Source organism: Pseudophryne corroboree, chromosome 11 (assembly GCF_028390025.1).
Source record: "Pseudophryne corroboree isolate aPseCor3 chromosome 11, aPseCor3.hap2, whole genome shotgun sequence".
Taxonomy (NCBI): domain Eukaryota; kingdom Metazoa; phylum Chordata; class Amphibia; order Anura; family Myobatrachidae; genus Pseudophryne; species Pseudophryne corroboree.
The window spans coordinates 85410566-85436022 of record NC_086454.1 but is presented as its reverse complement, the minus strand read 5'-3'; the positions used below and the strand labels follow the sequence as shown (position 1 = coordinate 85436022).

The following is a 25457-nucleotide window of genomic DNA, read 5'->3' as shown; positions in this document are numbered from 1 at the left end:
AGGTAAGCCAGCGTCATCTGTCCAGCAGTCCTTAAACCTTTTCCAAAACGCAGTAACAGACTATGAAGGTTTCTGTTTACAAGCCACAGCGACAGGCAAAAAAAAAAGCACAGGCAAAAAAGCCTTCCTTCATATGTGTATAGCTGCGTCCTTTGCAAGCTTTGCGCAAATAAGATATACAGCCATCGAGGGTAATGGTGGGCTTGGGACAGTGTTTTACTATTATCTAAACTCTGGGTTATTGGTGCTAGGGATAGAGCTAGTGGACGCACCCTCCAGCAGTGGAGCTGGAGGCAATCCCATTTAGTGTGAAAGGGTTACTGCTGCCAAGAGATTTGTGTCTCTGAGCGCAGGATACATTGGAATGCAAGGGGGGAGGCGAGAGGGATACAGTTTCTCACTGCCTCGCTTCTGTGCTGTTGGAAACTGACATTTTTTCTTAAATCTCCATATAGAAAGGGTAATTACTGCCTTCCCGTAGGAATGGGTCCTGTCCTGCTTTCTCTATCCATCCCGCTAAATTATCCACCCATGGGTTAACTAAGTAATACTCTGAGGTAGAGTTGCGGGCGACATACATCTTGCATGTCTCACCAGGGAGGGGCGGGGAATATGCAGGTTTTTTTACTCTGACTAGAGCCCATTGTCAGACAGTAATATAAATCAACAGTACAACTTTAAAGGAAAATATCTAAAATTTACAACTCTACTATACATGCATCAGCTAACCAGTTAATTAGTCATTGACAATATCACAATATTATCTGTATAGTGAGAACATGAAATCTTTTGACGGTACGATACTTACCATTCGTACAAGATGTCAGAAAAATACAGCGTTTTAGACAGGAAGCAAGAAAAGTGTTTGAGTAAAGATATCTGGCAGACGAAAACTTACCAGCCGTCTGGACCAAATATAAGAACTTATCTCACTACAAACATACAAGAATATAGACGATCAAATCGAGGTATTCTCTACGTTACGTATAGACCCCAGGTCTATTTTTAAGTATCCCAGATACTGACGTCTTTGGAGAATTGCGCTTGGACCTCGGGTCCTTTCTCAGACGTATCTTTAAGTCCCAGACATTAAAGATTCTATGGTATCCCTGATACCTGTTTTATGCTTTTACATAAAACTTCGTAATATTAAGTCCCGGACTTAAATATTACCTTGTCACGTGTTCCCGGAACACTGACACGGATTCAGCTTCAGTGTATGACCGCAATCCTGTATGGCAAAGACAGACAATAAATTCTCTATCTTACCATTCAGGGACGATCACTGAATTCCGGACATAGCCCCCAGCTGAAAGGATTTGCCCTTATATTCTTTAACCCTCGATGTGATGGCCTCTTAGACGTCTGGAGTATGAACTTTTAGCCACAAGGTACATGCACAACACAAGCAGTAAAAATTCACACTGTTTATTATGAGGTTAACAAAGATATATAAGACAATGCATATGGGTGTAACTGACATTTTGTTACACTCCCATTGGCTCGTTAATAGTTACCAGGCAGAACAGAAAAGGCGGATGTCCATATATGGGTTTTCTACAAGTTTCTCAAACATTTAAAAAGGCATTCCGGATGAAGTCATCCCTACCCTGATCAAAGCCAGGAAGGATGTAACTGTGCAACATTATCACCGTATTTGGCGTAAATATGTTGCGTGGTGTGAGGCCAGGAAGGCCTCTACAGAGGAATTTCAACTGGGTCGTTTCCTGCATTTCCTGCAAACAGGACTGTCTATGGGCCTAAAATTAGGGTCCATTAAGGTTCAAATTTCGGCCCTGTCAATATTCTTCCAAAACGAACTAGCTTCAGTTCCTGAAGTTCAGACGTTTGTCAAGGGGGTACTGCAAATACAGCCTCCTTTTGTGCCTCCAGTGGCACCTTGGGATCTCAATGTAGTTTTGGGATTCCTAAAATCACATTGGTTTGAACCACTCACCACTGTGGACTTAAAATATCTCACATGGAAAGTGGTAATGATGTTAGCCCTGGCTTCAGCCAGGCGTGTATCAGAATTGGCGGCTTTATCCTATAAAAGCCCTTACCTAATTTTTCATACGGATAGGGCAGAATTGAGGACTCGGCCTCAATTTCTTCCTAAGGTGGTTTCAGCATTTCACTTAAACCAGCCTATTGTGGTGCCTGCGGCTACTAGGGACTTGGAGGATTCCAAGTTGCTAGACGTAGTCAGGGCCCTGAAAATATATGTTTCCAGGACGGCTGGAGTCAGAAAATCTGACTCGCTGTTTATCCTGTATGCACCCAACAAGCTGGGTGCTCCTGCTTCTAAGCAGACGATTGCTCGTTGGATTTGTAGTACAATTCAGCTTGCACATTCTGTGGCAGGCCTGCCACAGCCAAAATCTGTAAAAGCCCATTCCACACGGAAAGTGGGCTCATCTTGGGCGGCTGCCCGAGGGGTCTCGGCTTTACAACTTTGCCGAGCAGCTACTTGGTCAGGGGCAAACACGTTTGCTAAATTCTACAAATTTGATACCCTGGCTGAGGAGGACCTGGAGTTCTCTCATTCGGTGCTGCAGAGTCATCCGCACTCTCCCGCCCGTTTGGGAGCTTTGGTATAATCCCCATGGTCCTTACGGAGTCCCCAGCATCCACTTAGGACGTTAGAGAAAATAAGAATTTACTTACCCATAATTCTATTTCTCATAGTCCGTAGTGGATGCTGGGCGCCCATCCCAAGTGCGGATTGTCTGCAATACTTGTACATAGTTATTGTTACAAAAATCGGGTTATTATTGTTGTGAGCCATCTTTTCAGAGGCTCCTTTGTTATCATGCTGTTAACTGGGTTCAGATCACAAGTTGTACGGTGTGATTGGTGTGGCTTGTATGAGTCTTACACGGGATTCAAAACCCTTCCTTATTGTGTACGCTCGTCCGGGCACAGTATCCTAACTGAGGCTTGGAGGAGGGTCATAGGGGGAGGAGCCAGTGCACACCAGGTAGTCCTAAAGCTTTTTACTTTGTGCCCAGTCTCCTGCGGAGCCGCTATTCCCCATGGTCCTTACGGAGTCCCCAGCATCCACTACGGACTATGAGAAATAGAATTATCGGTAAGTAAATTCTTATTTTATTTTTGCGATTCTGGGTTTTTCAGACTGAAACACGAGAAATTCATACACAGGGAAGGGTAAAGAGCATTTGACCTTTGAGACAATGCAAGTAAATGTTAAAAACACATAGGGGTCTATTTATTAAAGGTCTCACACCTGAAATTCATGCGGAAACAGTGGTTTCCCCATGATTTATGCATCACTGCAAATTATCTAAGTAACCTGAGATACCACAGTCCCTATTATTTTTTAGTGGGGGCTAGGGGACCGAAAACGGTTAGGGTGAGGAAATCAGGATTTTAGAACATGTTTAATATTCCCAATTTTCCGACCCAGCCGTTGGGGGATCAGCAGTGGCGCTGAGAGGAGGGGGGTACCGGGTACTCTTAACCTGGGTTCCACTGCCCCACCTTCCTCACCGCAGGCAGAGAGAGAGGCTTGACTGCTTCAGCAGCCTTTCTCCCCCAGCTCAGCGCATGTTGCTGTGTTTCCGGGCTAGGAAGAGATGCAGCAGTCAGCCTCTCCTATGTGTGGTCGGGAGGCAATCGCAGCTGCCCCCACCGCCCATCATCTCTAACATAGGCACCCCCCCCCCCCCCCCCCCCCCCCCCGCCCTGCCACAAATAGTGAACATTTGGGTAGATGTATTAAGCCTAAAGAAGGGCTACAGAAGTGATAAGTGCAAGGTGATAATGCAACAGCCAGTCAGCTCCTGTCATTTTTCAAGTCTGTTATGATTGGCTGGTGCATTATCGCCTTGCAATTATCACTGCTTTATCAATTCTTTATCCCTTCTCCAGGTTAATACATCTGCCCCATTTTTTCTTCTTTTATAAGAAGAGGCCTGGCCACACCTCCCCCATTGGCCATGCCCCCTCCCATCACCAGGCTCAGCAGAACTGTTGGCACCTCTGGGGATCAGGACATTTTTCCCAATATATCTGTGAAGTATTGCGGGCCATTTGACAGTGGAATAACTGTAATGATGCAGTGTGTGTGTGTGGTGCACATGGGCCCCTTGGGTCTAGGTGGGCCCACACTGCACCCATTTCTTCATTAGCAACCTCTTCAGAGTCCTGCGTCAGCAGTGGCAATGCTACAAAATCACTGGTATCGTTTTGCACATGCACACTAGGGAAGTCACCAGGAAAATGGCCGCTGCACCATTTCCCTGGAGACCTGCACATGCGCAGTAGATTCTAGAAGTCTACGAGCTCTCACAAAGACCACAATGCTGCCTAGAGAGGAGGGGACCCGGGTGAAGACTGCATATAGGCCGCTACACTAAGATCAAGTTTTACAACTAATAATAATAATAATGGGGGTCATTCCGAGTCGTTCGCTCGGTAATTTTCTTCGCATCGCAGCGTTTTTCAGCTTAGTGCGCATGCGCAATGTTCGCACTGCGACTGCGCCAAGTAATTTTGCTATGAAGATAGTTTTTTTACTCACGGCTTTTTCTTCGCTCCGGCGATCGTAGTGTGATTGACAGGAAATGGGTGTTACTGTGCGGAAACACGGCGTTTTATGGGCGTGTGGATAAAAACGCCACCGTTTCCGGAAAAAACGCGGGAGTGGCTGGAGAAACGGAGGAGTGTCTGGGCGAACGCTGGGTGTGTTTATGACGTCAAACCAGGAACGACAAGCAGTGAACTGATCGCAGATGCCGAGTAAGTCTGAAGCTACTCTGAAACTGCTAAGTAGTTTGTAATCGCAATATTGCGAATACATCGTTCGCAATTTTAAGAAGCTAAGATTCACTCCCAGTAGGCGGCGGCTTAGCGTGTGTAACTCTGCTAAAATCGCCTTGCGAGCGAACAACTCGGAATGAGGGCCCATGATAGCTAATTTGCCCAGATTCAACCGGTAAAGGTTTGCTGGGCGGAACTTTTTATCCCTTTTTACCCCCTTAGGAGTCGAATGTAAAAAAATCCCCGCTTAGAGAGTGGCTGCAAATAACTGTCACAGTTTACAGACCAAACAGCAGGTCACATTTTCAAGGTCACCCAGCAGGTGCACAGGAGAGTTCACCAACTGTCACATTTTCCAGAGCACAATGGTGATGCATTGCAAATGGCAGGCGGATGTTTTGTCACATAACTCCAAAACTAAGCTAACAAATACGCCAATATATTTATGAAAACCTACCAAGACCTTTATTTAGGTGTATGATGTTCAGACAACGGCATCATAGATATAAATCACTCATAAAAGTCAACCTTCTGCTATTAATATATAGAAAATCATCCTCCTCCTCATCATCATCATCATCATCATCATCATCATCATCATCATCATCATAAAAAGCAATAACTCATTTCAATTATGGCTAATGATCATGACATCTATTGACGATTTGTATTTAAAGCTGCTATATTACCAAATCTATGGACAAATGAGGCTATACATCATCTGTATACAGGGTGTCTAGAGTGCACTAAGAGTAACACTAAAGGAAGATCTGGCTAGAGTTGGCCTGGTCTGCAGGTGTACCGGGTATTTTCCTGCTGGGCCTCACTGCTGAGCACCCCTCCCCCACCTCTAGGGATCAGGTTCCAGGCCATGCACTCAAATTATACATTGTTACTCTGCCAGATGGTTAGTCACTTGGTGGAACAGGATCATGGATTAACTTGGATGCTTGGTTTGTTTTTTTATGGAAACCAGACCAAGATTAGCACTCCTGCTACTTACAGTGGGTTATTTTGACACACGCCTGTTTCCTCCTTGTATGTCTTATCTATTGGTTTGCTAAGGCCCTCTTTGGTGGCTGGCCATACCCATTAAGCTTGGGCCCCCCTGCAATGCATTTCCTGGTGGGCCCTTCTTGTCCCAGTCCCACACAGGATCCAGCCATGGCACATACTTTTAGTATATTACGCATTTCTCTCACAACTATTGGTATTGGTGTTTGGTACCTGTTACAAACTACTGCAGCTAACTTTTAACAGTACCATAACTAATGTGCCTGGGTAACAGTACCATAACTAATGTGCCTGGGTAACAGTACCATAACTAATGTGCCTGGGTAACAGTACCATAACTAACGTGCCTGGGTAACAGTACCATAACTAATGTGCCTGGGTTGTCCCCTCCATGATGTCATAAATAGGGGACAGAACCAGGAAGCTGACTACCAGGTGTTTCTCCAGAAAGCCATACACAGGTGCCACCGTGTCAACAATGGTGCTGTGTCCTCTTGATATTGCACCGTGGGTGGCAACACTGCTAGCTTCCAGTATGATATAACAATAGCCACTGCTTAAATCAGGAGCATTGGTAGACAAAATGAAAATGTATGTTCTTGACAACTGATATTGCAGAGGCACACAGGATGCAGGGGGTAAAGTGACGACTGATATTGGAGCGGCACACAGGATGCAGACAGTAAAGTGTCGACTGATATTGCGATGACCCACAGGATGAGGCGATAAAGTGATGACTGATATTGCAGAGGCATACAGGCTGCAGATGGTAAAGTGACAACTCATATTGCAGAGGCACACAGGATGCATGGGGTAAACTTTACCCCATGCATCCTGTGTGCCTCTGCAATATGAGTTGTCACTTTACCCGGTAAAGTGACAACTCATATTGCAGAGGCACACAGGATGCAAGGGGTAATATGACAACTCATATTTCAGAGGCACACAGGATGCAGGGGGTAAAGTGACAAATGATGCTGCAGAGGCACACAAGATGCAGGTGGTAAAGTGACGACTGATATTGCAGCAGCACACAAGATGCAGGCGGAAATGTGAGAACTCATATTGCAGAGGCACACAGGATGCAGCGGGTAAAGTGATGACTGATATTGCAGAGGCACCCATGATGAGGCAATAAAGTGATGACTGATATTGCAGAGGCACACAGCATGAGGCGCTAAAGTGACAACTCATATTGCAGAGGCACACAGGATGAGGTGATAAAGTGACGAATGATATTGCAGGAGCACACAGGATGCAGGCAGTAAAGTGACAACTGATATTGCGGAGGCACACACAGGATGAGGCAATAAAGTAACGACTGATATTGCAGAAACACACAGGATGCAGGGGGTAAAGTGACAACTCATATTCCAGAGGCACACAGGATGCAGGGGGTAAAGTGACAATTTATATTGCAGAGGCACAGCATGAGGCGCTAAAGTGACGACTGATATTGCAGAAGCACACAGGATGCAGGGGGTAATGTGACAACTCATGTTGCAGAGGCATACAGGATGCAGGGGGTAAAGTGACGACTGATATTGCAGAGGCACACAGGATGAGGCGATAAAGTGATGACTGATATTGCATAGGCACACAGCATGAGGCGTTAAGTGACAACTCATATTGCAGAGGCACACAGGATGAGGCGATAAAGTGACAAATGATATTGCAGGAGCACACAGGATGCAGGCAGTAAAGTGACGGCTGATATTGCAGAGGCACACAGGATGCAGGGGGTAAAGTGACAATTTATATTGCAGAGGAACATAGTATGCAGGCGATAAAGTGACAACTCATATAGCAGAGGCACACAGGATAAGGCGCTAAAGTGACGACTGATATTGCAGAGGCACACAGCATGAGGCGGTAAAGTGACGACTGATATTGCAGAGGCACACAGGATGCAGGGGGTAAAGTGACGACTGATATTGGAGCAGCACGCAGGATGCAGGCAGTAAAGTGTCGACTGATATTGCAATGGCACACAGGATGAGGCGATAAAGTGATGACTGATATTGCAGAGGCACACAGGATGCAGGTGGTAAAGTGACAACTCATATTGCAGAGGCACACAGGATGCAAGAGGTAATGTGACAACTCATATTGCAGCAGCACACAGGATGAGGCGATAAAGTGATGACTGATTTTGCAGAGGCACACAGCATGAGGCGGTAAAGTGACTGATATTGCAGAGGCACACAGGATGAGGCAATAAAGTGACAACTGATATTGGAGAAGCACACAGGATGCAGGGGGTAAAGTGACAACTCATATTGCAGAGGCACACAGGATGCATGGGGTAAAGTGACAATTTATATTGCAGAGGCACATAATATGCAGGCAATAAAGTGACAACTCGTATTGCAGAGGCACACAGGATAAGGCGCTAAAGTGCCAACTGATATTGCAGAGGCACACAGCATGAGGCGTTAAAGTGATGACTGATATTGCAGAGGCACACAGGATGCAGGTGGTAAAGTGACAACCGATGTTGCAGAGGCACACAGGATGCAGGCGGTAAAGTGACGGGTGGTCTTCAGTATGCCGGCTGTCGGGATCCCTGCGCACAGTATACCGGCGCCGGGATCCCGACAGCCGGCATACCGATACTTATTCTCCCTCGTGGGGGTCTACGACCCCCCTGGAGGGAGAATAAAATAGCACCGTGCCCGCAGCGTGGCGAGCGCAGCGATCCCGCAAGGGGCTCATTTGCGCTCGCCACACTGTCGGTATGCCGGCGGTCGGGCTCCCGGCGCCGGTATACTGGTCGCCGGGAGCCCGACCGCCGGCATACCATACTACACACAAAGTGACGACTGATATTGCAGCAGCACACAGGATGCAGGGGGTGATGTGACAACTCATATTGCAGAGGCACACAGGATGCAAGGGGTAAAGCGACGACTGATATTGCAGAGGCACACAGGATGAAGCGATAAAGTGATGACTGACATTGCAGCGGCACACAGGATGCAGGGGGTAAAGTGACAATTCATACTGCAGAGGAACATAGTATGCAGGCGATAAAGTAACAACTCATGTTGCAGAGGCACACAGGATGAGGCAATAAAGTGACGACTGATATTGCAGAAGCACATAGGATGCAGGGAGTAAAATGACAACTCATATTGCAGAAGCACACAGGATGCAGGGAGTAAAATGACAACTCATATTGCAGAAGCACACAGGATGCAGGTGGTAAAGTGACAACTCATTTTGCAGAGGCACACAGGATGCAGGTGGTAAAGTGACAACTCATTTTGCAGAGGCACACAGGATGCAGGCAGTAAAGTGACGATTGATATTGCAGCGGCACACAGGATGAGGTGATAAAGTGAAAGGCATTGCACTTAAATGGAACATGGGAATATTTGGCTAGAGAAACATTTCAGATTAATGTACTGGCCTCTGGCCAGCTTCCCATTCAAACTATTTAAAATGAAATAAATGCCGTATTAAGTCAGGAGGCCTATAAAAGGTACATTTAGAGGAGGATAATGTAAGCCAATAACTAAGTGCGTCATAGATATCAGCTGTCCTTTTTCTCAAAGAACTGTATTAAAATCATCAACACAGTCAGACAGAATACTGAAGGTGCAGATGTCCCCACTCAGTAGGTCAGCAGTGAACTAAAACAAATCATCTCATTCTTTGAAGTTTCCCACATGAAATCTTTGATGAGAGAATTGTTGTTTACTGCAGGGAAAGCTAGTTTATTATCATGCAGCACTCTCTACTTTTATTCTATGTATGTTCTGGCTTTTAACTTTTGCAAAGAGATTCTATATAAATAAACTGAAAGCATGACACCTGCTGCAATAATGTAAATATAGGCTGACTGACAGGGCCGACACGGCAAATTACGGGCCAAGCACTGTGGGGGCGTGGTCAAGCAGGTGGGGGGGTGGCCAAGGCCAAATGTGATTATTGTGCTGCTGCAGTGGGTATGGCGGCACCATCTTGGGGACATGGCTGTGCCCCCTGATTGCATAGATAATGGCAAATACATTTAATGCTAGATTTGGTCAATTCAGTTCTACTACCTTCATTATTGATAAGCCATAGTTTGTCTACTGTAATTCATCATTATTTGTTTTACGTTCTCTATAATGTACTGACTGGGGCAATATATTGCTTACTGTGTAATTTATGGGTCTAGGCCTTGATACACTCGTTCAGAGGTGAAAATTTGTACGTAGTGGCTGTGCGAAAATATGCAAATGTACCAGCCCCCTGGATCTGTATAGAGACGCCCATAATTGGTATCTTCGACCCTCTAATTGTGTATAGAGATGCAACCATCGGATGCACAGTGATAGTCCGAACAGCCCTATAGTTGTGCAGCATGGCCACTGAAAGTGAGGTGCTGGAGCCATTTCTACTGCACCTGGGATCTCAGTCGCAGGCTTAAACACCCCCCAGCAACACGCCTGCATTTGAGATGCCACTTCCCGGTTACCTCCCCCGAAACTTGGCTGTCAATCACTTTGCGAATAAATCCTTTCCGCAATCGCTGGTGCAAGACCATCATGGCAGATGCACAGTGTGACTTACGCACATTCACAGTGGCAAAAAACACTGCATATGAAATCGGCTTTGCGTCCGTCTCAGAGTCACACCCAGTATCTTCTTTCATTGTCTCCTAATTGTAGACTGGAGTTACAGTAAATATAATTAAAATTGCTTAAACTTCCTCTAGTCCAGGCTTGGCCAACCTGTGGCTCTACAGCTGTTGTGAAACTACAAATTGCAGCATGCCCTGCCACAGTTTTGCTATTAGGGACTGCTAAAACTGTGGCAGGGCATGCTGGGATGTGTAGTTTAACAACAGCTGGCAAGTCACAGGTTGGCTAGGCCTGCTCTAGTGTTTGCTAATGTAGCAATATCAGGGAAGAGGAGTCTGTCTCATTGTACATAGCATGTCTAGTTCTTTATAACTCATTAGACGCAGAAATACGTGTTTAATATTGCTACACTAAGCCTTCTGGCATCACAATCAGACGTCACCTTGGCAGTACTAGTAGTTGGCTATATATTTAATTTCCCAGCACTAATTAAGCCAGGATATGAGACATTTTTCCCTCTTGTCTATGAAGATTTATTTTGAAAAATGTAAATTTAAATATTTCCAGAGGAAACGCTGTATGACTGTAATTAAAAAAGAAATATCCATTTGTTTTTTTTTTACATCCATGTTACAATAAATAGTCTGTGTTTTTAAATACTGCATGATTGCTGCCAAGCACTAATGAGTGATCTCTATAATTAATTAGCACATACTGTGTAGGCATAGACAATCTCTGACTGACTCATGACACAGTTTTTGGGGCATATTTAGAGGTGAATGCATCTACTCTTTGAACTTAAGCTGGGAACACACTGAGACGATATCGACCCACAATACCATTTCCAAACAAATCGGAAAGACATATTGGGCATATCGTTCAGTGTGTATGCCCTGCTGCACGGCCAACCAGGCGTTAACGCTAGCGACATGGTGTATGCTAATTAATAAAGGATGGAACAGTGATTATTCCATCCTATATTAAATCATTCTGATGATCCGATATGTTGGCCAGTTGGACAGACATATCGGCTGGGGACACATTGCTCAGTGTGTACCCAGCTTTACACAGGAGAAGGTGCAAGTAAAAAAATAAAACTTATATAGGTGGTCATTCCGAGTTGATCGCACGTAGCAACTTTTTGCTGCTCATGCGATCAACTAGACGCTGCCTATGGGGGAGTGTATTTTAGCATAGCAAGGCTGTGATCGCTTATGTAGCCCTGCTATGCTAAAAAAGTTTCCTGCAAAACAAGACCAGGGTCAGACTTACTTACCCTGTGCGACGGATCCAGCGATGAAGGTCCAGGGATTGACGTTACACATCCGCCCGCCAAAAGCCTGTATCCGCCTGCATTCGCCTCACCACGCCCACAAAATAGTGAGTTGACGCCCCGGAACACCTCCCACTTGTCAGTCTTCATGCGATCGCCACTGCGATCACTTTCTGCTCTGATGGCGTCACTGCCCGGCAACAACTGTCACCGGGCAACGCGTAACCGCAGTCCCGACCCGTTCGCACCGCTGCGTGCAGTATATTCCATTGCGCTTATTGTTGCAGCAAGATGCACCCAGCTCTTTTGTGGGAGACATAGGGCCTAATTGAGACCTGATCGCTCCTCTGCGATTTTGCAGAGGGCTGCGATCAGATAGCCGCTGCTCATAGAGAGTGAAAACCCTCCCCGCGCAAGTGTGCGAATGCATGTGTACACCGTGTGAAAACTTCACCAGACAGCGGACATCTGCAAATCCGTTTGCAACTCACCATCTAATGATTTTCCAGCCTGTGCATTGCCCAGGACTTACTCCTACAGTGCAATACAAACAGGCTGATCGGGGCCGGAGCTGACGTCACACAGACGCCCTGAAAACGCTTGGGAACTCCTGTGTTTTTCCTGACAATCCCAGAAAACGGCCAGTTACCACCCCCAAACATCCTCTTCCTGTCAATCAGCCTGCGTTCGCGTAAATACTAAAGTGGCATTACCCTATTTGTACACAGTACAATAATATCACAATGGAGAATAAACCAGTATACAATTGCCATTTGCTACATTAGGGAATGGATTGTAGAAGAATAAACTGAAATGGCCACCAAGGCTCTTTTTAAGATGTGTTTGACTCGAGTCAGTGCTGCTTTCATATTCACTTCTCCTTCACCAAGGATGGGACCGTGCAAATGGTGATAAGAGTAATCACCGCTGCTTGCACAGGAAGAAGGCTGGGGGCAATGCAGCTGCATAGATGTTGTGTCTCAGAATACAGGCAGATGTCTGCATGGATTCCCCATAAGTGGAAGCGTCCGGAACGGCATCCACTTTATGTGCGACTCAAACACTGGTGGGGACATGTATTACACCTTCTAGGGAGATAAAATGGAGAAGTTTTCCCTAGCAACCAATTAGCTATAATTTCATTAACTGTGCTAGATACAAGATAGGCAGTTGGGGGAGGCGATGCAGCTTTTGGGGGGGAGTGATACAGGAAACACAGGCGTGTCGTGGCCATTTTTTGGGGGGCCACATGGCGTTGCCTGCATTTCCTGCAACGGGAATCAACCTGTATACGCAGCCTGGCTGACCTCAATTGGCTTCTTTTTACGATGCAATCACAATTGATATTGTGATGGCATCGCTGGGCGACGCTACACTTGCCGGGCGGCCTTGCCCCTAGGTTGAGCCCCAGCATGTGATTTTATCAGTCGCAGGTTTTGCTGTTTTAGCAAACACTGCTACCAACTCTGAATAACCCCCTAAGTACACGTGCAGTAACACGCCACAGAAGTATAAACACTGCTACCAACTCTGAATAACCCCCTAAGTACACGTGCAGTTACACGCCACAGCACTATAAACACTGCTACCAACTCTGAATAACCCCCTAAGTACACGTGCAGTAACACGCCACAGCAGTATAAACACTGCTACCAACTCTGAATAACCCCCTAAGTACACGTGCAGTTACACGCCACAGCACTATAAACACTGCTACCAACTCTGAATAACCCCCTAAGTACACGTGCAGTAACACGCCACAGCAGTATAAACACTGCTACCAACTCTGAATAACCCCCTAAGTACACGTGCAGTAACACGCCACAGCAGTATAAACACTGCTACCAACTCTGAATAACCCCCTAAGTACACGTGCAGTAACACGCCACAGCAGTATAAACACTGCTACCAACTCTGAATAACCCCCTAAGTACACGTGCAGTAACACGCCACAGCAGTATAAACACTGCTACCAACTCTGAATAACCCCCTAAGTACACGTGCAGTAACACGCCACAGCAGTATAAACACTGCTACCAACTCTGAATAACCCCCTAAGTACACGTGCAGTAACACGCCACAGCAGTATAAACACTGCTACCAACTCTGAATAACCCCCTAAGTACACGTGCAGTAACACGCCACAGCAGTATAAACACTGCTACCAACTCTGAATAACCCCCTAAGTACACGTGCAGTAACACGCCACAGCAGTATAAACACTGCTACCAACTCTGAATAACCCCCTAAGTACACGTGCAGTTACACGCCACAGCACTATAAACACTGCTACCAACTCTGAATAACCCCCTAAGTACACGTGCAGTAACACGCCACAGCACTATAAACACTGCTACCAACTCTGAATAACCCCCTAAGTACACGTGCAGTTACACGCCACAGCACTATAAACACTGCTACCAACTCTGAATAACCCCCTAAGTACACGTGCAGTAACACGCCACAGCAGTATAAACACTGCTACCAACTCTGAATAACCCCCTAAGTACACGTGCAGTAACACGCCACAGCAGTATAAACACTGCTACCAACTCTGAATAACCCCCTAAGTACACGTGCAGTAACACGCCACAGCAGTATAAACACTGCTACCAACTCTGAATAACCCCCTAAGTACACGTGCAGTAACACGCCACAGCAGTATAAACACTGCTACCAACTCTGAATAACCCCCTAAGTACACGTGCAGTAACACGCCACAGCAGTATAAACACTGCTACCAACTCTGAATAACCCCCTAAGTACACGTGCAGTAACACGCCACAGCAGTATAAACACTGCTACCAACTCTGAATAACCCCCTAAGTACACGTGCAGTAACACGCCACAGCAGTATAAACACTGCTACCAACTCTGAATAACCCCCTAAGTACACGTGCAGTAACACGCCACAGCAGTATAAACTTTCGCTGCTGCTAGTTAGTGGTGACAGTGGTAGTGTTAGTACTCATGGGTTCAGTATGATTTACCGACGGACACAGTACCGATGATCATAATTCCGACAGCTATTGACTTACAGGCACAATACGGACATGGTCAAAATACCGGCATTCATTATGCCGCCATGATCAAAATGCCGACATAGTCAGGAAACCGAAATTTGCGATGCCGACATGTCAAAATACAGACATGAGTTCTTCCGGGGTTTTGTGTGTGTTAATGTCGACATAGGTCGACATGGACACCGTCTAAGTGTACCGCATCCGCTCACCATGCTTCAGGCACAGTGCCTCACATTATATTCCCCCTCGAGGTCCACTGGGATGGTAAAGTATGAACAAGTCTGTTTTTGGGCAAAAATTCCTTACAATCGCAGGTCGGCATTTTGACATGTCGGCATTTCAAATGTCAGTAGTCTGACTATGTCAGCATTTTGAACATGTCGGCACAATGAATATCTGTATTTTGACCGTGTCTGTATTTTAAATGTCGGTCAATGGCTGCCGGGATTAAGACCGTCGGTATTGTGTCCGTCGGTAAATCAACTGCTACCCGTACTCACAGGACAACTGCTTTTCAGGGCAGCAATCTGGGCACCGGAGGAATACGGAATTGCTTTGGTGTATTTACGTTTACTGCTACAACTTGGGGAGAGTTAGAAACATAATTTCAACATTATAATGAATTGTCACCCAGTAAGAAGCACGGGTGCTCCCCTTTTTGTACTTTATAGATATGAAATAGATATACAGATAAGTAGACTTGAGATAGATGTATACTGACCAGGTGTCTCTTATTAGCCCTGTATGGAGATAAGCAGGGGCGTTTTTACAGAGGAGGAGGCCCGTGTGCAGATGTGCATGCTCCTTGTGGGCCCCCTCCTTTCCACGGAGCAGTAGGCTTTGGCATTGTGCCGGAGTCTACTCCACATGTGCAGGTCTCCGGAAACATGGCACCCACCGTGTTCTGGAGACTAATATCACTACTGCACATGCGCTGCAGCCATTTTTGCAATAATTTTTGCCACGGCTGCAACGCCCGACGCGGGACTCTGGAATTGTAAGTATTAAAACATGGGTGAAGTGTGTGCGGAATGAACCCCCAACCCCCCCCCCCCCCCCTCCAGGACCCATGCGCCCGTGTGCACCTCACACATTGCCCTCATTGTAGTAATGCCAATGGAGATAAATGCTAATTTTAAGTAGGCATGAGTAGGGTTTCAATGGTGTGTCTATAATGGGTTCAGGATGTGCAGTGCACACAGGCGCCTGGGTCCAGAGAGGCGCACACCCTGCACCCATTATTATACTTTCCTCACCGCAGCCTCCAGAGTCTCCCGTCTGCCTTAGGCCCTGGCGCTGCAGAGCAGCAGAAATCATTTATGGCCCTTCCCATAGGAAGCCCCTCCCCTTATTTATCAATGAGTGATACATTTCACTGTGAGTGCTAAATTGCACCAGCCAATCAGCTCCTAACTTCTATGTCACAGTCTGGGTTTGAAAAATGACAGATAGGAGCGGATTGGCTGGTGAAATTTAGCACTCACAGTGAAATTTATCACTAATTTATCACTAATTGATAAATAAGGGCAAAAGTTAGAACTTCAATATATCCACCACCATCCTATGTTGATCTCTGGCTTCCTCTTCTTTTATATCTTTAGGGTAGTGTATTTGCATAAAGAAAGAAAGAAAGGAGTAGTCCTGTTTTAACAATGGTAATGATATGCAGGAATATTACTGTATATTTAATTACTCTTGAAACATGAATTACAACTTAAGGGTCCTTGAAGGAGTGTCAGTCCCTAGTTGGCCTACTCATATAACGCTATTTACATTATTACGCTGTCATACAATTGGTCACAGTATCTTTTATCTTCATGCTCTTATTGGTATTCTGTGTGCGTGCAGCTAAAAGAAAATAGCATTTGCTTGGTTTACAATTTATGACCAATTTTGAATACTTTACGAATTCCATGCGGCTAATCACAGCAGCGCCCTCGCTATTAGGCAGGACCCCCTTGAGGCTCCGAAACAGGCCGGCAGGAATGGCATCTTTCATGTAAATTCTCCATTGTGTAAACTGAAATATGCATTCTACCCTGTCGGGTCATGTTTTAATATTTACACAAAAATCTAACTTCAAAGCCCAGTGTGTGGAAATATTTACACGCAAATCCTGATAACAATCGGCGAGGTTGGATTCTGGAAAGCAACATGCTTCACAGTGGAAAGCCATACCTTATACGAATACATGAATTAGCTAGTTCAGTTTACTGACCGACTAGATGAAACTTCCATTATGCAGCAGCATAGTATAACTAGATTATAGATCAAAAAATTATTTGCTTGCAAAAACCTCAAAAGATGCATTAAATGAAAACACTATGGTTTAAATAATGGTTTCCAACACTGTATGTCTCCCTTCTGGGAAGTAGTCCCTAGAGATGAGGCACACATGGGACATTCAGAATAGAGGGGAGGGGCTGTGATGCATCATTGAGCCCCGCCCACAGCAATGTTCAATTACACGTTTCACCACAAATTGTGTAATCAAGCCTCGGGGGTCTGGAAGGTTGTTTACTATGCCAAGATTCCGGGACAACTCAACAGAAGTCACAAGGGTCCTGTACTTACTTTCAGGCAGGCTTGGACTGGCCCACAGGGGTAAAGGGGAAACTACCGGTGGGCCCCACTGCCTGGGGGCCTACCTCCTGCTCTAAGGATCAGGTTCCAGACTGACTTATACATTATACACTTGACTTATACATTATACATATGTTACTTTATACCGTACTATGGTGTATTTTCTACAGTGCATTACTGTTATTAATCTGTTATTAATCTGGCACATTATCATGCATGCAGCAGCTGAATTTACCGTGTATATTTATGAAGGGGCCCAGACGTTGCACTCTGTAATGGTTAGTAAAACCAATGAGGTGGCAGGCAACCCCCCCCCCTTCCCACTGCAGAATAGCCACACCCCTAACATGGGCCCCTACCACTGCATCCTCCCGGTGGGCCCTGCATGCCCCAATCTGACACTGCTTTCAGGGATAGTAGGCAAGTATATTTCATTCTTCAATTTGAAATATATACTACCACAAACTTAATATTGTCTACCAGTATAATCTGAATCTATAGTAGCATTCCTTAGGAACATAGAGATACAGATGTCGTTCTTGTAGGAGGTGGTCAGTAGAACATTGTATTGTGTTTATTGTTTGTTAGTGTTTAGTTATTAGTGTTTAGTATTATAGTGTTAGTGTTTAGTTATTGTTATAGTTATTATTTAGTTATTAGTGTTAGTGTTTAGTTATTGTTTGTTAGTGTTTATTGTGTTTATGTATGACTATAGTATAAATTACTTTTTATAAAAAAATATGACTTAGGAATGGGCATCAGTGGTTTGCCACCGATGGTTTCGTAGAAATCCAATGGCTTTCTGCCATCGATGGCTTTTCAGGAGGCAATGCTATTTTTTCCAGTGTAGAGGAATGCATCTTTTAGCCCCACTGCTGATGGCTAGCAAAGTCCCACCCCATTCCCAAATTGGCCCGCCGTTTGACATTCCCCACAGCAGGGACGGCCATCACTGGGTGTGTAGTGCCACGGCAGCTGAAGTGCCACATACTACTACTTACCCCTGCACTAATGTGTTTTTATTTGCTAAAAAAAAAAAAAAAAAAATTTCATTGTTATTCCAAGGATATGCATTTGTGGTTCTGTGTAATGAGTTTTAAAAAAAACAAGGTATGAAACTTAATAGAAAGATGCTTGAACCTTACAATAAAAATATTGGTGTTGAAGAAACAAGATTCAATTTTTTTTCGTTGTTGCGATTTTGTTTTTTCATAGCAAAGCGTTATTGTTTTGTATTGTTCTGCCTGTTTTAAGAGCTATTTATTGAATCAATGGGCTGCTCACTGCATTCAGTTTTTTTTTATATTTTTTTGTTTGCTAGGATAATGTTGACCTTGGTGACTTGATGTTCTCGCTCTGCTACCTTCCTACGGCGGGAAGACTCACCATCACCATCATAAAGGCAAGAAACCTGAAGGCCATGGATATTACAGGGGCATCTGGTAAGTAAACACAAGGGCATTTTTAAAGGGAAGGGATCATGAAAAGTGTGTGTTATTGTTAGTTATATCTTGGAGAGCCTTTAGACGCATACAGTATATCTGATAGATATTTTTTGTCGATAAAATTTGAAAACTCAAAATTAAGTTTTATTGTTGAAGCTGTTTTTACTGTTGCCTATCTCCCTTGCCTAGGGGGTATACTTATTATAGGGAGATGAGCCTTAAAAAATAGAGCTTCTCCCTATTTAAGATGTTATTGCCGGGTATCACCAGTTATAGAGCCTGATTCGGTGGACACAGACGTGGATCTGTCTTTTGGAGGTCACTTATTTGTGACTAAGGGGTATATTTACTAAAGTGCCGGTTTTTAGAAGTGGAAATGGTGGCCAAAGCAACCAATTAGATTCTAGATATTATCTTCTAGAAGGTGCTAGATAAATGATGAGTAATATCGCTCTGGGAAACATCTCCACTTCTGAAAATCCACACCTTAGTAAATCTACCCTTAAGATGCTCATTTTCAGTGTCCATACATGCTGTAACACCGGCTAGTACGTCTTTAGATGCCACCATCGGTTGCACCATCATAACTTGTACCAGCCCTATGACAGGTGCAAATTTCCCATCTGGGTATGGCCTCCAACGTGAACAATTGAGCAGAGCCTTAACTTGACATTTTGGTGCCCTGTGCCAGAAAGAGAAAAAAGTGACATTTTCTGAGTTTTGAGCCTGATAGGCATCTGTAAATGGCGTTGCCTAATAGGAGACTATAGGGGGACATGTACTAAGCAGTGATAAAAGTGGAGAAGTGAGCCAGTGGAGAAGTTGCCCATGGTAGCCAATCAGCATTTATAACTTTGATACTATAAAATTATACAAAGTAGCTTATTGGTTGCCATGGGCAACTTCTCCACTGATTCACTTCTCCACTTTTATCACTGCTTAGTACATCTCCCCCTTAGAGCTTCTTTTTACAGTCTTCTTTTAGAGGGATCCGATCCAGTGTCCCCCGCAGGTACGTCATCCGGCTCATGTGTGGAAGGGGTCATAAACCCGGAAATCCAATCATTGCAAAGGATAGCTCTTTGCATAAGTATTATGCTGGGTCTGTGTCTCCTAGGTCGTAACTATGGGTGGGCGAGCAGTGCTGTTGCCAAGGGCCACAGGGACGACAACATCGCTGACCTATGGCTCCAGAATCTGACTTCCCGATGCTGGCAGCAATGTGCTGCGGGTGCAGTATGAGTGGCCGGCGGCCGGGATCCTGGGGGCCAACATACCGGCGCTGGGATCCCGACCGCCGGCATACCGCCAGCTGGGCGAGCGCTAATGAGTCACTTGCGGGCATGGTGGCGCGCTACGTGCGCCACACTATTTATCCTCCCTCCAGGGGGGTCATGGACCACCAAGAGAGAGAATATGTGTCGGCATGCCGGCAGTCGGGATCCCGGCGCCGGTATGCTGGTCGCCGGGATCCCGGCCGGCGGCATACTGAAGACCACCCGCGTGCCGTACCTGACTAATATCACAGCCAAGCATCCTGCTTCCATTCTGAGGATTCTGCCCCTGTACCCACCTCCCACTGTAAGAAGTAGTAGGGATGTGATTGTCGCTCTGTATATTAATAATAACAACACCTTTAACAGAATTTTGACCTCCTCACCAACTTAATACCACTCTACACCAGTACTGTAAAATGATTATACTCTGCGATGGTCCTGTACCTCAAGCAGTGCTGCCATCAGAAATAACTGGACAAAAGAGAAGAACCCCCCCCACCCTCTTCCCTGCCGCTTGCGCAGTTACAGTTCCCACCAATTTAGAATGCACCATTTCCTGTAGTTTGAACCCCACCTCAAATTGGAATATGAAACACATTTGTCATTTATGACACCCACCCAGCTTCCACTTCACACATGTGACCCCACCCTTCCTTCTCTTGTTACTTGTGGCATCACACTTTCCTTTATTCACATACACTACCCCTTTCAGCCCTACGGCCCGTTGCCAGTTTTCCCACCTCCACAGAGTCTCACCTGCAGCAGTGTCTGGAGTAGTAAGCCTCTTGTAGCTCTGTGTAGAGTGCTGGTGACTCCTGCTGATGGAATCACCAGGCTGCCCACGTGGAGTTTGAGGGAGAATCGTGGGCCACAATCACCTCTGCATAGTAGTTTTGTGCCAGTCCTGGGCAAAAAGAAAAGTCTAACCACTCATTAGAGAGACAGCAGTACCACATTGCCCAGGCCTAGGCAGGTCCCTCCTAGTCAGTTATCCTTGCTTTCCCCCCCCTGGTGGGGGCTAAGCTATAGAGCAGAGCATATTACAATATATAGTTTACGTGTTATAAGTGCAGTACTCTACATAGGTACGATTGCTTAGTCTCCGTTGGATTACATTCAGAGAAAGAAATAGGAAATAAGTTATGAACTCCATAGCAAACTGTCCTACGGACTGGGTTCCTTGTTTCAGAGGCAGAATATCTGATGCAGCTGAGGTCACCCATCCAGGCTTGTCGAAGACTTTCTTAAAAGCGTCCAAAAAATGAATACAGTTGAACACTAGAGGAACATTCCTCTACCACAAGGGGGAAGCCCACACTATGGCCCGTCCAGATAATAAGGAGATGCTGACCCATACTGTAGGACTGACTTCTACCAAGAACAGAGGCAAGGAGTCTAACATGCCAGTGGTTTTCACCAGGCACCCCCACAAGGAGTTTTGGCTTTGGCTGACCCCAACATACAGTTTGCTCCAGCAGATTTGGATCTGCCGCCACAAATTGTCATAAGTTAATTTGCATGGGGCCATGACATGAATAGGCCCCTCTTTTGTTTTGTTTTTTTGTTTGTTTTCTTCTTTTTTTATTAGGTATATCTCTACAAAAACAAACAAAACAAATACATTCACTTTGAAACTACTATAATTCTAAAAAAGAAACAATAAAGAGAAACCCACCCAAGATTCAAGAGGTTTCTCTTCACATAAATGACTTGTTATAAATGGTTATTAATTAGTTGTCATCCAACATCTGCATCACATACAGTGATCTTAATTACCAAATCTTGTTTCTCATTTCTATTTGATTAAAGCTACAGTAAAACAAATAAATCTTTCCTGTAAACAAGGATCTCCGCATCCATTTAGAGTGCATTAATTCCAGGTTTTCCTCCCATTCAATTTAATTTGATTAGGTATATTTTACTATAATTTTATGCATGTATAATTGTCAGAGCTCATTATTTCTGCCTTTACAGCAATGACAGTTTTGTTTTTGTTTGTTTTTTTAATAATCCTGTCCTTCAAATTGAAATCTCATTAGGCAGTTCTGAGCCCCCAGTGCACTTTTAGCTAGGAATGCCCTCAATCCACCCAAGTATTTGCATGGGCCGTACGTTGCAACATTTCTGGTTAGAGGATCAATACAGGGGGAGTGGGCACATCCAAGGGTGTCGCTACCATAGGTGATGGGAGTGCAGTTGCTATGGGGCCCAGAGCTGAGAGGGGCCCATCTTCCCTGTCACAGTTACATGTGCTATATACATTTTCAATATCGTGTGATACATGGGGGCCATTACAAACCTTTGCCTTAGGGTCTACAATATATCTAGTTATACCCTGGATCTGTTCTTTATAATGTGGTATAAGAAGAACTGGAGGTCATTATAATGTTACATCATATGAACTGGAGATTGTGGCACAGTGTGAAGTGGAGGCAGTATAGTGTAGCTTAATATGAGATGGGGACATTGTGTCATAATGTGAATTGGGGGCACTGTGTGGCATAAGGTGTACTGGCAGCCCTACAATGTGACATCATGTGAATTAGCATACTACTATGGTGCAGAAAATGAACTAGGACACAATTATGGGGCAGAAATTAACAACTGATGCAGAGTGTTATCTGTCTGGAAGCTTTGGGACAGGGCCCCTTCAAAATGTTGATATGGGGCCCACTAGGTTCTGGCTACGCGCCTGGCCACATCATGGACGAGTCACAACCACACCCCCAAGGACTTAGCTCTGGCTGTTCCTCATCACCCTCTGTTCTCTTCCAACCACACTTTCACTGCCATGTGGATGTGGAACCTCTTCACCATAGCAGAGATGAATGGGACATCCTTCCCCAACTGTCAGGCTGATCAGGAGGACACAATTCCAATTGTGAAGGTGGGATAGAACCCTTAAACAGGGACTGTACCATTGAAATCCGGGTGGCTGGCAGGTTTGCCATGAGCTGGTGAAAGCTAGGCACATGTAGGCAAATCTAGAAAAGAGCATTTGTGCTGCCGTTTATGTTCAAAGTTCCGCCTATTGGGGGTAAATCCAAGTTGATCGCAGCAGGATTTTTGATAGCAATTGGGCAAAACCATGTGCACTGCAGGGGAGGCAGATATAACGTGCAGAAAGAGTTAGATTTGGGTGTGTTATTTTATTTCTGTGCAGGGTAAATACTGACTGCTTTATTTTTACACTGCAATTTAGATTGCAGATTGAACACACCCCACCCAAATCTAACTCTCTCTGCACATGTTACATCTGCCTCCCCTGCAGTGCACATGGTTTTGCCCAACTGCTAACAAAAATCCTGCTGCGATCAACTTGGAATTACCCCCATTGTCAGACATTTAAAGAAGTGAAGGATAATGGTACTCTCATATTTTAAACTGCAGTAGAATAATGAAATTCAGAATATTGGTTGCTGTAGACAACACAGTCTTTTTCATTAGCGCCAGTTCTGATGAATCCCCCCCATACAAATCACATGTGATGATCGTCTCAGATCAGGAAATTGTTTTACATTGGTTATTATGTAGTTATATTGCAGACTGCAGAACATTTATCTCTCCTTTCTCTCAGATCCTTATGTGAAGGTGTCGATAATGTGCGACGGGAGAAGGCTGAAGAAAAGGAAAACATCCACAAAGAGGAATACATTGAACCCAGTTTATAATGAAGCCATAGTATTTGATGTCCCGCCAGAAAATATTGATCAGATCAGCTTGTTAATAGCAGTGATGGATTACGACCGGTGAGCTATCACAATGAATTCTAAGCAATTACTAACGCCTCTAATCAATACTTAGATGGGGGGTGGGGGAGCACAGCCCGCCAGTTCTTACAGGCGCTCTGTTGTGCGCAATCATCTGTTTAGATTCTTGCGTATTCGTACTTACAGACAGAATAATACATAAAGACTGAGGGGCAAAAGCAGAGCGGCAAGGGGCTTGGCGGTGTGATTCACCATCATCATCATTGCAGCAACGTTTTACCAAACATAGCGGTAAAATAAGTGATCAAGGCAGTCGCCTAAAACACAAAGGCTTTAGGAGGAGCTTATAATATTCAATGCCTGAGTCAGTGGTGGTCGCAGGGCGGTCTGGGGAGTGTCGTCGGCGTTGGGGGGGGTGGGGCAGGTTTCGGTGGCTGCATGACATCACACATCGACCAAAAACATGGCGGCTAGCCATCTGCCTTTGCTTTCGCATGTCTGCTCGGGGGGACAGGACCCGACATGTGGGGCGGACTTCCCCTGTGCCGGGCGTCCCCCCGCATGTCAAAGATTTTGATCGTAGATATGCAGTTTTTCACACTTTTACAATCAGATCTGAATTAGGCCCTGAGAAAAGTAAAGGTCTTGCACACTGGGTGATTCGAGCGATGAACGATATGAACAATGAACGATTTTTCAGTAACAATTTTATGCATATACACTGACCGATTTGTATGAACGATTTGACATTGCAAACATCAATATCGTCCATATTGGCATGCAATGATAAACGATGATAGACCAACGATAAACGACTGCGGGGAGGCGCATCGTTCATCGTTGGAGCCTCCAAACTGAACTATATGAACGCTATATCGTTCATTTTTTAACAATCTCTTTCATATCTTTCTAAAATATCATCCAGTGTGTAGGGCCCTTATCACCTGAAAGGAGCAATTCATAAATGTGTTGTTGGTGTAAATTGTTACAATACAGTATACTGCATACAGAAAAAACATTATGCAACATTTTCACAGTGTAGGTCACAATGAGGTCATCGGGGTGTGTCAAGTAGGCAACGGCGCAGAGAGTCTGGGCCGGGAGCATTGGAGCGAAATGCTGTCGTATCCTAGAAAACCCATCGCCCACTGGCATCCACTTGTGGAGGTAAGACTGGCACCGTGCGGTTACTCATATTTCTTTTGCCTATCTTGTAATCTTCTAACCCTTAGCTCATCTAGTGTACTGGATGTGTTCCCACCAATCTGTGCAATATGGCCGCTAGGCTTATTGTGAGAACTGTACAAACAATAACAAGACACAATTGACAATAAAAGCCATTAGTTTCCATATAGTAAGATAAAAGTTCTAAATGACAAGAACAACCGCTGAGACCCCTTCTAGACAAAACCATTATTACTTTGACCTGTCCTGTCTTGTAACAGGGCTTTAAGGCCCTGCACACACTGTTTCACACCTCTAAGGGGTATATTTACTAAGGTGAGGGTTTACAGAAGTTTAGATGTTGCCCATGGCAACCAATCAGATTCTCCTTCTCCTTTATCTAGCACCTTCTAAAGATAAAAGCTAGAATGTGATTGGTTGGCATTGGCAGCATATCCTCTTCTATAAACCTGCACCTTAGTAAATATACCCCTAATGGTTTATTCATTTATCATGATATACAATATTTGTAAAAATCTACCAATCTGGTCAAATATGATAGCGATGGAATTGTAAGTGATATTTCACGGGAAGTAAGGAAAGAACCCCAGCTCC

At 44.9% G+C, this 25457-nt stretch overlaps 1 protein-coding gene across 1 annotated transcript in view; it reads left to right on the top strand.

Annotated features, from left to right (window-relative positions):
* SYT9 (synaptotagmin 9) overlaps positions 1 to 25457 on the top strand; it is a 281737-nt gene that overhangs the window by 235169 nt on the left and 21111 nt on the right. Inside the window, exons 4-6 of the mRNA XM_063944510.1 lie at positions 18568 to 18688; positions 23546 to 23717; positions 24716 to 24845. Coding sequence (XP_063800580.1) covers positions 18568 to 18688; positions 23546 to 23717; positions 24716 to 24845 — 423 coding nt within the window. The remainder of the gene's footprint in view (positions 1 to 18567; positions 18689 to 23545; positions 23718 to 24715; positions 24846 to 25457) is intronic.